The sequence below is a fragment of the Loxodonta africana genome, chromosome 6 (assembly GCF_030014295.1).
Source record: "Loxodonta africana isolate mLoxAfr1 chromosome 6, mLoxAfr1.hap2, whole genome shotgun sequence".
Taxonomy (NCBI): Eukaryota; Metazoa; Chordata; class Mammalia; order Proboscidea; family Elephantidae; genus Loxodonta; species Loxodonta africana.
Window position 1 is genome coordinate 1,463,640 of NC_087347.1, and position 13,137 is coordinate 1,476,776.

Consider the following 13,137-nt stretch of genomic DNA (forward strand, 5'->3'; position numbering starts at 1 on the left):
TGAGACTTTATGGGACCAAGCGCACTGTCTTCGTCTGCAGGGTTCTGCATTCATCGGTCAGATGTGCCAGCCTGGAGCCATGCCTGTCCAGCCACACAAGGGCCTGCCCAGGGTCAAGGTTATGTCCCCTTCACACCTCAGTCAAGCAGCCAAGGCATGAGCCTTACACTCTGGTTAGGGGTCAGAGATCCAGCAACTTGGGCTCTGACCAGGCCAGTGTGCCCGTCATCTGAACGTGCAGGATCTGTTGCCCGCGGAGACCGAGTCCAGCTGGAGTCCTGGGGCGGACCCGAACACGGTGGGTAGGGGGAGGCGGGGGCGAGGGGCGGCTGAGTTAGAGGACTGTCCTCCCATGACCTTCCCTTCTGGGGCTGGAAGTGGGCCCCGAGTGTCTAGCTCCACAGCAAAGGGGAACAGCGGATGCCAGGAGAGGCCATACAACAAGGTAGGCCAAGCACCCGCCTCCAGCCCAGAATCCCCTCCCCTCTCCCCTACCCACAGGCCTGGGTCTGCGAGGGATGGGGCTCAGGGCAGGCCCCCCAGCAGTGGGTGGGAAGGAGGGAGATGCTCTCTGGGCCGTGCCTCCTGGGCCAGCCCCGAGGGCCAGGCTGCAGCCACTGCCCAGGCAAGCAGCTCATCTCTCCGGCAACAGCATGAAGAAGGCAGCCTTCAGGAAGCGGCCAAAGCTGCAGAACGCAGCCACCAGCCAGTGGGAGCGGAGGCCAGGGTCCGTGCTGACCACGCACTTGAGGACATCAGTCTGCGGGGGGAGCAGGGGCCAGTGGTTAGAGATAGTGTTGGCGCGCAGCCCAGAGCCTCTGGGAGTCAGGGTCGTGGGGAGTGTGTGCAGGGGCGCAGCTGTCTCAGGAAGGCAGTCTGGTCCCTCTGGACTGAAGGCCTGGGCACCCGGCCAATCCCACAGACGGGTTTACACAGTGACAGGGGTAGAGGGGGCTGGGGAGGGGTGAGGAGGCTGCTGGACCAGGTCCAGGAGGCACGGTGATGTGGAGCAGGGGAAGAGGGCCTGATGTCCTTCCACACAGGACTCCATGGCGTCCCCAGGTCAGGAGCCCAGCCCTCCACCCCTCTGGGGTGCTGGGCAGCCCCACCCCACTGCTCCCCACCCCTCTCACCCATCCGCCGCGCCTCCGCAGCCATGGGGCCAGGGTCTTGCGCACGAATTCCCCCAGGCAGTCCACGAGGGCGTGGACAATGGCAGGCTGGGCCTGCCGCACGCAGTCCACAGCCAGCCCCGCAGCCACCGCATACAGTGACACCACCTTGCCCCACGTGATACCTGCAGGGAGAGACAGACATGGTTGGGCATCCGCAGGAGGAGAGGGCACCCCGGTGCCAGGACCCCTGATCAGGTGCGTCCTCACCAGCCTGGGCACTGAGTGTCAGCCGGCCTCTCCGAGCCCCACTCCTGCCTGCCGTCCCACGAGGGTTAGGAATGGAATCCAGGAGGCCAGCCCCTCCCTGCAGCTCCCCACCCAGGTGGGCGCCCAGCGGACTGACCGAATGCCCAAACTGCCGCCTGCTCACCTCACGGGTTGTTGGTTCTGTGGAGGTTCCCCAGGCCCCTCCTGCACACCTGCCAGGCCCGGGGCACAACTGTACACCAGGGCACACCCCTACCTCACCCAGCCACGGCCTGCCAGACGGGCAGGAAATAACGTGATGGAGACAGTGTGTTCCTTTCTGGGGCCGCCGCCACAAATCACCACAGACTGAGAGCCTTCAACAACAGAAATGCATTCTCTCACAGTTCTGGAAAAGTCAAGGTGATCACAGGGCTGTGCTCCCTCCAGAGGCTCTGGATGAGGACACTTCCTTGTCTCAACCAGCTTCTGGGGGCCTCAGGTGTCCCTTGGCTTGTGGCTGCATCGCTCCAACCTCTGCCTCTTTCTTCACGTGGCCGTCTCCTGTGTCCATGTCTCCTCTTGTCTCTTCTAAGGAGACCGTCAGGGGATAGAGGACCCACCCAGAAAATCCAGGACAACGTCATCTCGGGACCCTAAGTCACATCTTTGGAGACCCTTTTCCAAATAGGTCACAGGTTTCAGGAGGTGGAACTGTCACCACTCAGCCCACTAAAGACAGCAGGCAGTTCAGCAAGGGGGAAACTGAGGCAGGGGTGTGTGTGACTGATTTGTTGGCACTCGCCTGGCCAAGGAGGTGATAAGCCGTGAAGCCACTTTGAGGGCGCACATGGCCCTGGCCCCCGCTGTCCCGAGCAGCCCTGCAGAGGCAGCGGGACAGGAACAGCCCAGGGTGGAGGGGTCTTTCCCAGGCCAGACCATGAGCTCGGGACCAGTACACCTCACTGCACTGGGGTCTCACTGGGAACAGGCCGGCAAGCTCTAACATGGCCCAAGCCAGGAAAGGTTTCAGAGGGTGAAGGAAATCTTAGAAGTACTGGATTACAAAACAAGAATAATTTCCAACTTGATGTAGGAAGTTTTTCTTAGTATAATTCCACCCTTCAGGGAAAAGACTGATACATGACAATCTAGGAGGAAGGGAAATACTGGTAATTTATTCATTGTGATACCTTTCCTTTATAAAAAAAAAAAAAAAAAAAACTAGTATAATTCCACCCTTCAAGGAAAAGACTGATACATGACAATCTAGGAGGAAGGGAAATACTGGTAATTTATTCATTGTGATACCTTTCCTTTATAAATAGATTTTATAAATCAAAGAAGAAAAAAGAGAAACTTCTCAAAAGAAATATGAGCACAGAATGTGAACAGGTGATTCACAAAAGGAAAAATCCAATTCATACGTCCGTTATTAGGTGCCGTCAAGTCAATTCCACCTGGCCCTGCGCCAACCTCCCCATCATTGCCATGCTTGAGCCCACTGTTGCAGCCACCATGTCAATCCATCTTGTTGAGAGTCTTCCTCTTTTTCACTGACCCTCTACCTTACCAAGCATGATGTCCTTCTCCAGGGACTGAAAAAACAAGCACCCTCACTAACAGGCCAAGACAAGCAAATTAAAGGGAGATGCACAGGTAAACCATGTACCTTGGTGAACAACAACGTATCAACATTGGTTCATGGATTGTAACAAACGTAGTGCACGGATGCCAGACATGCCAGACGCTGACAAGGGAGACAGTGTGCATCAGGGAGGGATATACAAGAACTCTACTTTCTGCACAATTTTTCTGTAAACCCAAAACTTTTCTAAAAAATAAAATTATTTGAAAAGAGAGATGTAGACTGCTATCCATCAGACTAAACTCATAAATGGAGACACGCACGTCCCAGTAACGGGGCAGCCATGTAAACGTGGATGCAGCAGTGGAGGCCACGCGGGAGCCACGCACTTTCCAGAACAATGTAACAAGGAAGCACGCCTCTCTCTCCACTCTTCCAAGCAGCCAGGACAGGCTTACATATGAACCAGACCACATAATTCTCTGCTCAAAATCCTCCCCTAACTTTTACTTCCCATCTCCAGGCATGAACCACCTGAGCCAGCCCTGGGACCCTGTTTCCCGCACCCCAGCCTCAATGGCAGCCTCCTTACTTCCAGCCCCCCTCATCCTCCAAGGGTCTCCCAGGCCATCCATCGATACCTGTCCTGGTGACCAGGACCTTATGGCATGCTCCCTGATGATGAGCTGCTGGCCAGGTGAGTCCCCAGGGCTGGGGCTCTGTATTGCCCACATCAGTCCCCTCTGCACAAGGCAGGCCTGGCCCCCAGGGCAGAGACCCCCATGTGTGTGAGACAGGGAAGGACTCACACCAGAAGGTGCCTAGGTCCAGCGAGAGGACGCCTCTGCAGGGGTCAGGGAGGGAGGAGTCAAGAGCCTGGAAGGTGCACAGATGGTCTCTAGCTGCTGTCTTTGCGGTCCACTGTTTTCTTTTTAAAATTGAGATATAATTCACATACCATGAAACTCACCCATTTAAACAATTCAGTGGCTTTTAGGCTATTCACAGTTGTGCAACCATCGCCACTACCTAATTCCCAGTTTCATTCCAAAAGAAAAACCCCACAGTCATTAGTAGTCTCACAACCCCCAGTCCCCAGCAGCCACTCATCCTTTATCTTCGTGAATTTGCCTACTTTGGACATTTCATATGCGTGGGATCACACAGTATTTGTTCCTTCATGACTGACTTATTTCACTCAGCATGTTTTCGAGGTTCACGCACGTTGTGCGTATCATCAGGACGTCATTTCCTCTCCTGGCTGAGCAGTGCTCCTTTGCACGCATCCCCATGTTTGGTTCATCCGTCTGTCTGTGGATGGACACTTAGGGGTTTCCACATTTTGGCTACAGTGAAAAGCGCTGCAGGAACATTCTGAAGCACATACCTGATTGAGTCCTTGCTTTCATACCTCTTGGGTGTATACCCAGGAGAACTGCTGGGTCACGTGGTAATTCTATGTGTAACCTTGAGAGGATCTGACAAACTGGTTTTCCTCAGTGGCTGTACCATTTTACATTCCTATCAGCAACGGGTGAGGGTCCCAATTTCTCCACTTTACCAAACACTTGCCATTTTCCAATTTTCTGATAATAGCCACTCTAGTGAGGGTGACGCGATATCTCAGTGTGGTTTTGATCTGCATTTCCCTAATGACTAATGGTGTTTAGCACCTTTTCACGTGCTTGTTGTCCGTTTGTATTTCTTCTGTGGAGAAATATCAATCCAAGTCCTTTGACCATTTTCAAATGGGGTTGTCTTTTTTGTTGTTGAGTTGTAGGAGTTCTTTACATATTTCTTCCATATCTTCAGATCTTTCTGGACTAAAGTATTTTCCTCTTTTAATAAGAAGAAAAAAATGGATTTGTTTCTCTTCTGAAGGAAATTCCAAGCCCAATGTGAGAGCAAAGCCAGGAACAGCATCCCGGGGGGCCTGCGTCTGTCCTGCCACCAGGTGCTGGAGACATGGCATGGCCACGGCTGAGCTCTGCCCTCAGTCCTAGAGCTGCCCACATCACAAGCTGGCCTGACAGCCATTTATCAGCAGAGGTGGACAGACCTGCTGAACACTGGCAGCCCCCACAGAGCCCGCATGGAGTCCCCACTGAACCCCCGCAGAGCCTGCACACTCCCGCACCCCGGGAGCCCCCATGGAGCCCCTAGGAAGCCCCCACACCCCAGAGCCCTGCTCTTGCTTTGGAGTCTCAAAGAGGTCAAGAAAGTAGCTGCAGGTCACACTGCCATGAGGCGCTGCCTCAGGTCCACAGCCACCCCAGAGTAGTGACAGGGCCAAGGGCGGGGTGTCGAGACTGTCAGCAAATGGGACCACCAGGTGTAAACACCTCCCTGTAAATGAGTCTCACCATCTGTGCCCTATCAGAGTCAGGCACCCCCCCACTTCTGGGGGGAGGGTCTCATCCCCGTGGACCGAGAGCCCTCCTCAGAGACCCTCCCACGTCCAGGCCAACCCTGGCCGACACTGACACTGCAGATAAGTGGGCTGCTGTCTGGGCCCCAGCACCACCCAGGTGGCCTCGTCTCCCCACCTCCCCAGTGTCAGAGCCCCAGGGACCAGGGCTGCCTCTCAGAAACAGCCTTCCTTTTAAAGCCAGCTCGCGCCTTGTAAACCAGCTGCCGGACAGCCCAGAGAAAGGCCCCGGGCTCAAGCCCACGGCCACCCACGTACAGGCGCCAGGCCCGCAGCAGCTGGACGCCAGTGTGCCCCCACTCTTCCCACCCCCACTCTGCTCCTGGGCCTGTCCGCTGCCTCCCCCACCAGGGGCCTGCAGAGTAAGGGGTTGCCCCACCCCAGCCAGCTCAGGCTGCAATACTTCTGCCACCAACACCCCTGTGCCATGGACCCCCACCTGCCCACCCCATTACAGTCCCCCTGGCCCCTTACCTGCCCTGCTATGCCCCCTGCCCCGTGTAAGGGCCAAGCCGCTGACGGGGTCTGTCATGTCGTTCACGGCCAGTCCCACCCCCTCCACAGAGCCCACCCTGGACCTCCACCCACCCCCCACCCCTCCAGACAATGCGGACACTTGGTCTTCAGTCGCCCGAAGGCACAGAGATGGGAAAAGAGCCCAGGCTGGGGCCCACCCTGAGGAGCAAGGGCAGGGCCTGCATGCCACCCCATAGCCTGTCACTCACCCCCTTGCTCTGCCTCGCATGCCTCGGCACCAGTTCCCACAAGGACAACCCCGAGACTCAAGGTGCCTGTGATCACCTGCCCCCCACGGTGTGGTCTGGGCCTCTCCAGAGCCCCCCAGGTGGGTGCCACACAGCCCACGTCCCAACGGGACTACTCCAGGTGGACTTCCTTCCCAGGAGCCAGCTCAGTGCTGTAAACACTCCAGGGGGGCTGCACCCCAACCGCGCCCTTCCCAACATCTTAGCCACAGAGGTCCACGACCAAGGAGGTCAGCCAATGGTGTGAAGAAAAGGGGGTAGGGGCACCCTGGGCATCTGGCCTGCCATCGGGGTCAGAGGAGTCTCTTTGGGCGGGGAACTCAGAAAGCCGCACGTCCCCTCTCTCAGGCCACTTCCTCCTCTGAGAGATGGTGGAAGCCACAAGACCATCCCAAAGCCACCCTCCACCAAGGCTGCACTTTCACGAGGTGAGGACCATGACTTCTGAGCTACCCATTCTTCCCACAGATGCCGACACCTAGTTCGGGGCAGGGGAGGGACGGGCCAAGGTCACACCGCTGATCAGAGACACAGGGTCCAGGAGGCCCCACCAGACTGTGCAGGACCTGCGGAGTGAGGGCTGCACGGAGCCAGGGTTCAGTTCGCCAACAGCGAATCCAACACCTGGACGTACCTGGAGGACACGGGGCTGGGCGACTCACAGAGCTGGGGCTGCCAGCACGGGAGGTACAGGGGGCCCTGGTCAGGGAGACGTAGGTCTGTAAAGTCAGCAGAGGGCCCACTGCAGAACCCACTGAGTGGCTGAACCTGTCTGAAAGCCACAGGGAGACGGGACTCCAGGGAGGATGGGTATCCAGCAGAAGGCTCTGGGGAGGAGCCACTGGTCCCGTCGGCCTGAAGCCCGCAGAAAGCAAGTAGCCGTGCGGGCGGGGAGCAGTAGGCACAGATGTCAGAGATGGTGACGGTCACCTCCTCGGGACGGTAATCTCCTTGTGGGGACAGTCACCTCCTCGTGCGGACAGTAATCTCCTCATGGGGGCAGTCACCTCCTCGTGGGGATGGTCACTTTTCATAGGGACAGTCACCGCCTCATGGGGGCGGTCACCTCCTCATGGGGTCGGCCACCTCCTCGTGGGGACGGTCACCTCCTCGTGGGGATGGTCACCTCCTCGTGGGGATGGTCATCTCCTTGTGGGAATGGTCACCTCTTTGTGGGGACAGTCACTCTTCACAGGGACGGTCACCTCCTCGTGCGGACAGTCACCTCCTCGTGAGGACAGTCACTCTCCACAGAGATGGCTACCTCCTTATGGGGACGGTCACCTCCTCATGGGGACGGTCACCTCGTGGGGACGGTCACCTCCTTATGGGGACGATCACCTCTACGTGGGGACAGTCGCTCCTCATAGGGCATTTGAAGACTCAGGAGGGTGCAGTGACCCAGAAAGACTGGGTGGGGGAGGGGTGTTGTATGCCCCAAGGATGCCCCATTGAGCCCCCTTCCACCATTCTCGCCCTTGGTCTAGCCTCTCCTCCATGCCAGGTTGCCCCTCTGACCCACAGAATTTGGCAGTGACACCGTGTGACCTCCAAACATCCTTCAGAAGAACCTGGTCCATCCACTGGGCCGCTTGGGGCTCACTCTTGGCAGCTCCCCCAGAACCTAGCCATGTGGTCAGGAGCCCATGTCGGGCCATGGGGAGGCTCTGGCCAACCATACCCCTCACTCCAGCAAAGGGCCAGCCCCCTGCCAACCTGATGATAGCCATGTAGGGGTCCAGGGGAGCTGTCCAGGGGGCCCCAAGTCACCCTCAGAACCACCAGCCTGGTCTAAGTCGCTATGTTTTGGGTTGGTTTTTCACTCTACAATAAAGAACCCCAACGGGGAAAGGCAGCAGGCAGGGGCAGGTCTGGCCTGGATGCTGAGTACTGGGCGAATCCGAACCTGCAGGGGCCCCAGAAGGGAGCTCCCCAAATGCCTGCAAGCTGCAAGGTGGGTGGGGAGGCCAAGGTGTGGCCAGGAGCTGGGGGTGGGCCGCAGGTGGGGCTGGGAGGGGAGATCCTGGGCATGGCCGGCCAGCCTACCTGCAGAGAAGATCTGTGTGGCCACAGCCAGAAAGGCGTCGGTCACCACGGTCTCGGACTGCAGGGAGAGGTTCAGCTGCCGTGCCACGTTGCGGTAGACGCTGGGCCGGATCAGCTCCAGCTCATCCCCTGGTGGGCAGACGGAGTCACAGGGCCATGCCCACCTGACCCACCATGGAGGCAACTGGGCCAGACCACTCCTCAGGGCTGGACCCCACCCCTATTTCACCCTGTCCTGATCCCACTTAACCTGACCTCATCTGACCCCACCAAGGACCAAGGACAAGGAGCCAGGGAGGTGCCATGGATGCCCCTGGACCTGCCCCTGCAGCAGCCCTGCCCTCCTGACAAGCCAGCCCCCTAGGCGAGCCGGCTGGGCCGGTGGGGCGGGAATCATGCTGAGCGTGGGCTGCTGCTGCTCGGTGGGTGACTCACAGCCGCCACCCGACCTGCCCAACAGCAGCAGTGGCAGCAGGGCGTGGGGGCAGGCAGATGGCCAGAGCACAGCCAGGGAGGCTGAGGCGCGGCCCCACACTCCACCATTGCCCTGAGGGTATCATCGCCGGGGAGGCACCCACTCGGAGGCAGAGCTGCACCCAGACCCCGACACACCCCAGGCACTGCAGGGCTTCCTGGTGCCGATGGTGTCCTGGAGCCAGAGTGGTGGCCACCAGCCCAGGCCTTCCGGGCGCCCTGCTGCGCCCACACGCTGCAGCGGCCTGAGCAGCAGGTTGCTGGCCCTGGGAGAACAGCACCTGGAATCCCACACTGAATTGGACCACGTGTCCCCCCCGCCCCCCTCAAGGCAAAGAGCAGAACGCTGCTGGCTGGGCAGCCGGGTGATCAGGGCCCGTCTCCCCCAGCCAGCTGCTCTCCGTCTAAGTAATGAAAACCTGACTGGGCAGCTGGGTGATCAGGGCCCGTCTCCCACGGCCAGCTGCTCTCCGTCTAAGTAATTAAAACCTGACTGGGCAGCCGGGTGATCAGGGCCCGTCTCCCACAGCCAGCTGCTCTTCATCTAATTAATTAATTAAAGCCTAAAGTGAGGAGGGCCACATAGGGGGAGGGGTGGCATGGAAATTTTCTGGGCTGGCCTGGCCTGGCCGTTCCCACACAGACTTGTGAGCTGCTGAAGACTGGTCCCCCGAGGCTGGCCGCTGGGGCCATGGCCCCGGCTTCTTCTTCCTGTGCGTCGCTGCCCCACGGCACCCAGCACCTGGAGGTGCTGAGGGGCAGGGAGACATCACTAGTGCAGGAACACCTGGAGGTCCTCGTAGCCTCCCTCTGGGAACCCGGTGGCCATCTGGAAAGGGCTGAGCCCTAGGCACTGGGAATGGGGGTAGGCACTGGAGAAGCTCTCCAGGCCAGGGAAGGGGTAATCCAGGGCCCCTGGGGTCACACAGCAGGCCAGGGCAGAGCCGGGACCTCCTCCTGACAATCCAGGGCTCCCAAGGGGGTCTCAGGAGGCCAAGGAATTGTCTGCTCCAAAGGGGCCTTCCAGGGGGCCCCTTGCCCTGTTGCCCTCAGCCCAGCAAAGAGGGTCAGTGGATGGCTGACTCAGGAAGTCCTACCAATCAGACTCCTGCACCCCAGCCTCTCTGACTCCTGGCCAAACCCCCAAACCCTGCAGCCTCTTGTCTTTCTCTGCACTCAGAAACCTCTCCCTCCCTCCTGCCTTGGGGGAACACCACCCTCTTCTTGGACGCTCTTAGTGCTGGTCCCCATGGAATCTGTGTCTCCCTGCCAGAGAGAGCCCCCCCATTTCTGGGCAAGTCAGTCTACAAGGGGTAACATCTCACAGGGCCAGCATGGTGTGTGAAATGTGGGGTTCTGTGCCAACCCCAGAAGAGGTAAGGCACACCCTCTCATGGGGCACTCATTCTGGGTGCCAGCTCCTGGGCCAGTCTCTCCCCTCTACCCTGCCCAGAGAGCCACCAGTTCAGGGGGCCATGTCTGCAGCTACCTGCCCTTCCTGGCTCCAGCCTTCTAGGGCATGGCCCCGCCCACCCCCAGGCTCCCCTGAGGGGACACTCCTAGCACCCAAAAACTTCGTTGGTGGATGAATCAGCCCTCCTGCAGCGTCAGGACCCTTGGAGACACTGAGGAGTTACAAGGCTGGCATCACCCCAAAAACAAGCACACACAGGTGTCTACTCCTGCCCAGACATCCCTGTGGGATCTTGTCTACCCAGCATCCGGCAGGGGGCTCTGGGAAACCTCTAAACCCAGAGGAAAGAGCAGCTCAGACAGAACCGCAGCCAGCAGCTAGGAGAGCCTGTTTTCCAAAACAAACATCAGGGCACGTGGTTCCACGAAGGATTTTTGTGCTTAACTCAGTTCAGGGGTCACTCCGGAGAGTTACCACCAAACCTCATTCTTTCAGGAGCGTCCTACTGTTTGCGGCCACAACATCTCAAATCTGGGGGTCTAGGAAGTGAGCCGGCGCGCGGGGAGGCCTGCGGGGAGGATGGGAACCCGGCCTGGGTGGTGCTTCCCGCGCGCCGCTCTCTACCTGGCGGGAGATCGAGGCCCAGCCCGGGAGGCCCTCCTTGGGCCCGCACTCACCCAGGCGCAGCAGTACGGCGCACACCTCGGCCAGGCGGCCGCCCGGGGGCGCGGCGCGCTCCGGCGCGCTCCAGGCCAGGCCGGCGCGCAGCAGCCGCGAGTGTACGAACTCCCGCCCGAGCGCCTTGGCCTGGGCCACCAGCTCCTTGTCGGTGGGAGAGCGGTCAAAGGCGTCCATGATCTCGGCGGCGAAGACCGAGGAGCGCCGCAGGACCTCCATGGCGGGGACGCGAGCCGGGGGCGCCACACCTGCGGGCAGGGAGCGCTCAGCGGGCGCAGCCAGAGGGAGGACAGGCGACCCCGAGGCGCGTGACGGGCGGGCGTGTGGAAGGGGCGCCCCGGCTGTGCGCCGCGATCGCCTCTGCGCGCCGGGCCGAGGCGCACGGGGTAGGTAGCCGGCCGGGCGGAGCCCTCCTCGGTAACGGCTCGTTTTTATGGCCCCAATCTCAAAAACACTGTGTCACGCCGTCTTTTAGATTCCGAATTAAGTCTGAAAAACTCCGGTCACGCGCAGCCAGCGGTCGGAGGGGCCCCGGGAAATGGCGACTTGCCCTGGGGCCGCCGTATCCCGGCTCAAAGATGAGTCCACGGGCGGCGAGGGCGGGGGACGGGGCTCAGCGTGCCTGAAACAGGCGACACCCAGGACCCCTGCCCATGCCGCGCGCAGCGGGATCCGAGGGGGGCTGCGACCCGCCGGCTGCCCAGCTGTCCCCAGGCCAGGGCTCCGAGCCACCCACCTCCAGGCCTCGTCGTCCTCGGTGTTTGTCCCCGGCCTCGCCGTTCCCATGGCGCGGGCGCCCCTGCTCACCTCTCCCGCCGCATGGCGCGGGGGCCGGGGCGGAGTTCTGGCTTCACGACCTGCTCGCCGCCGACTCCACCGATCTCGATCCTTCCATTCAAACCCGCGAGGACGCGCGCCCCGCCCGAGTGCCCGCCCCGTCCACGCCCGCGCCGCGCAAGAGCGCGGGTCCGCGGGGGCTCCGGCTCTCTGCTCTCTCCGGGCTCTGGCTCCCCGCGTCGCGGACTAGAGGAGCGCGGGGCGCAGGGCGCGACTCCCCACCCGCGAGAGGCGAGGCTTGGGGCTTTGCCTTCTAAGGAAAAGGCAACCCCGGGGGGAGGAGCCGCGGAGACGCGCCAGCAGCTACCCCCGCCGCCTCCCCGTTTAAGGAGGAACGCGCGAGTTCTCGGGATCCAGGCAACGAGGCGGTGAGTCGAATGGTTAGGGCCCAGCTCGGACACCCGACGCCTGGGTTCACGCCAGGCTCTATTCCAAAACTGGGTTGTCTGTCTTTTTCTTATTGATTTTAGAGGCCGTCTGTGTATTTTGGATACATGTGTTTGTCTGATGCGTGTATTGCAAACATGTCCCACGCTGCTGCTACCTTTTCCTTTTAATGAACAGAATTTAATCCTGATGAACCCTAATGTATCGTTTTAGTGCTTCTGTCCGGAGGGTATTCTCTTATGTCTTCTTCTAGAAGCTTAATTATTTTAGCATTCACCTTTAGGTCTGTGGTGGATCACAAATTAATTCTTGCGAATGGTGTGAGGGAGGGAGGCCGATCATCTCCCCCACCGTAGAGATATCCAGCTGACCCAGCCCCATTGTTGAAAAGACCGTCCTTTTCTCACTGGGCTGGAGAAAAAGTCTTGTCATAATTCAACTGTTTATGTGAGGGGTTGTTTCTGGAGTCTATCCCACTGGTCTTTTATCTTTCCTTGACCCAATGTCACACAGTTTGAACAGGATTACTCGGTCCTATAGGGTTGCTATGAGTCAGAACCGACTGGGTTATAGGATGGCTATGAGTAGAAATTGATTCAACAGCAATGGGTTTTTGGTATATCTTATAGATTTTTTTTTTTTTATAGATGGAAGTTGGTAGAAGGTCGGCAAAAAAAGAGGAAGACCCTCAACGAGATGGAGCCCTGGTGGCACAGTGGTTAAGAGCTCAGGCTGCTAACCGAAAGGTCGGCAGTTCAAATCCACCACTGCTCCTTGGAAGCCCTATGAGACAACGTTGGAAATAACGTACCTGTTATCTATATGTTTCCACCCGAGGATTGGACAGAGCCAAATTGTAGACCCTAGAGTCTGACTCCAAGGCCCCCGGGACATTCCTTCTACAGGGGAAGACCTGTGCCCTTGGTGCTCACCCTGCAGCCTTCCCCCACATGGCCTCGGGCAGCTTCCTGCCCCACTCACAGCCTCAGTCTCCTCGCCTGAAGAGGGTCACACCCACTGTTGCCTGCCTCCTGGGAGCACGGGTGGGGTGTTGTGAGCTCTGGGGTAGGATTGATTAATTTTTTTTTTAACATAGCCCTCTGTCCAGAAGACCAGAGAGCAGGTCAGAAGCCAGGATGTTCAATACAGAATGTTGATGG

The 13,137-nt window shown here is 59.1% G+C and overlaps 1 protein-coding gene across 1 annotated transcript; it reads right to left on the reverse strand.

The window, feature by feature from the left end:
* Positions 1-267: 267 nt before the first annotated feature.
* Positions 268-11,731, reverse strand: BOK (BCL2 family apoptosis regulator BOK). Its single transcript, XM_064286355.1, has 5 exons — positions 11,490-11,731; positions 10,753-11,001; positions 8,188-8,316; positions 1,134-1,297; positions 268-760 (listed from the first exon to the last, which is right to left on the reverse strand). The coding sequence occupies exons 2-5, from the start codon at positions 10,970-10,972 to the stop codon at positions 635-637; spliced, it is 639 nt and encodes a 212-aa protein (XP_064142425.1). The 5' UTR covers positions 10,973-11,001; positions 11,490-11,731; the 3' UTR covers positions 268-634.
* Positions 11,732-13,137: the final 1,406 nt, after the last annotated feature.

What these genes read in the sequence shown, in the direction of transcription:
- BOK (XM_064286355.1), bottom strand. Translation starts at nt 10,972, where the DNA reads ATGGAGGTCCTGCGGCGCTCCTCGGTCTTCGCCGCCGAGATCATGGAC. An exon ending in CGCCGTACTGCTGCGCCTGG is followed by an intron (nt 8,317 to 10,752) that starts GTGAGTGCGGGC and finishes TCTGCCCACCAG; the next exon opens with GGGATGAGCTGGAGCTGATC. An exon ending in CACACAGATCTTCTCTGCAG is followed by an intron (nt 1,298 to 8,187) that starts GTAGGCTGGCCG and finishes CTCTCCCTGCAG; the next exon opens with GTATCACGTGGGGCAAGGTG.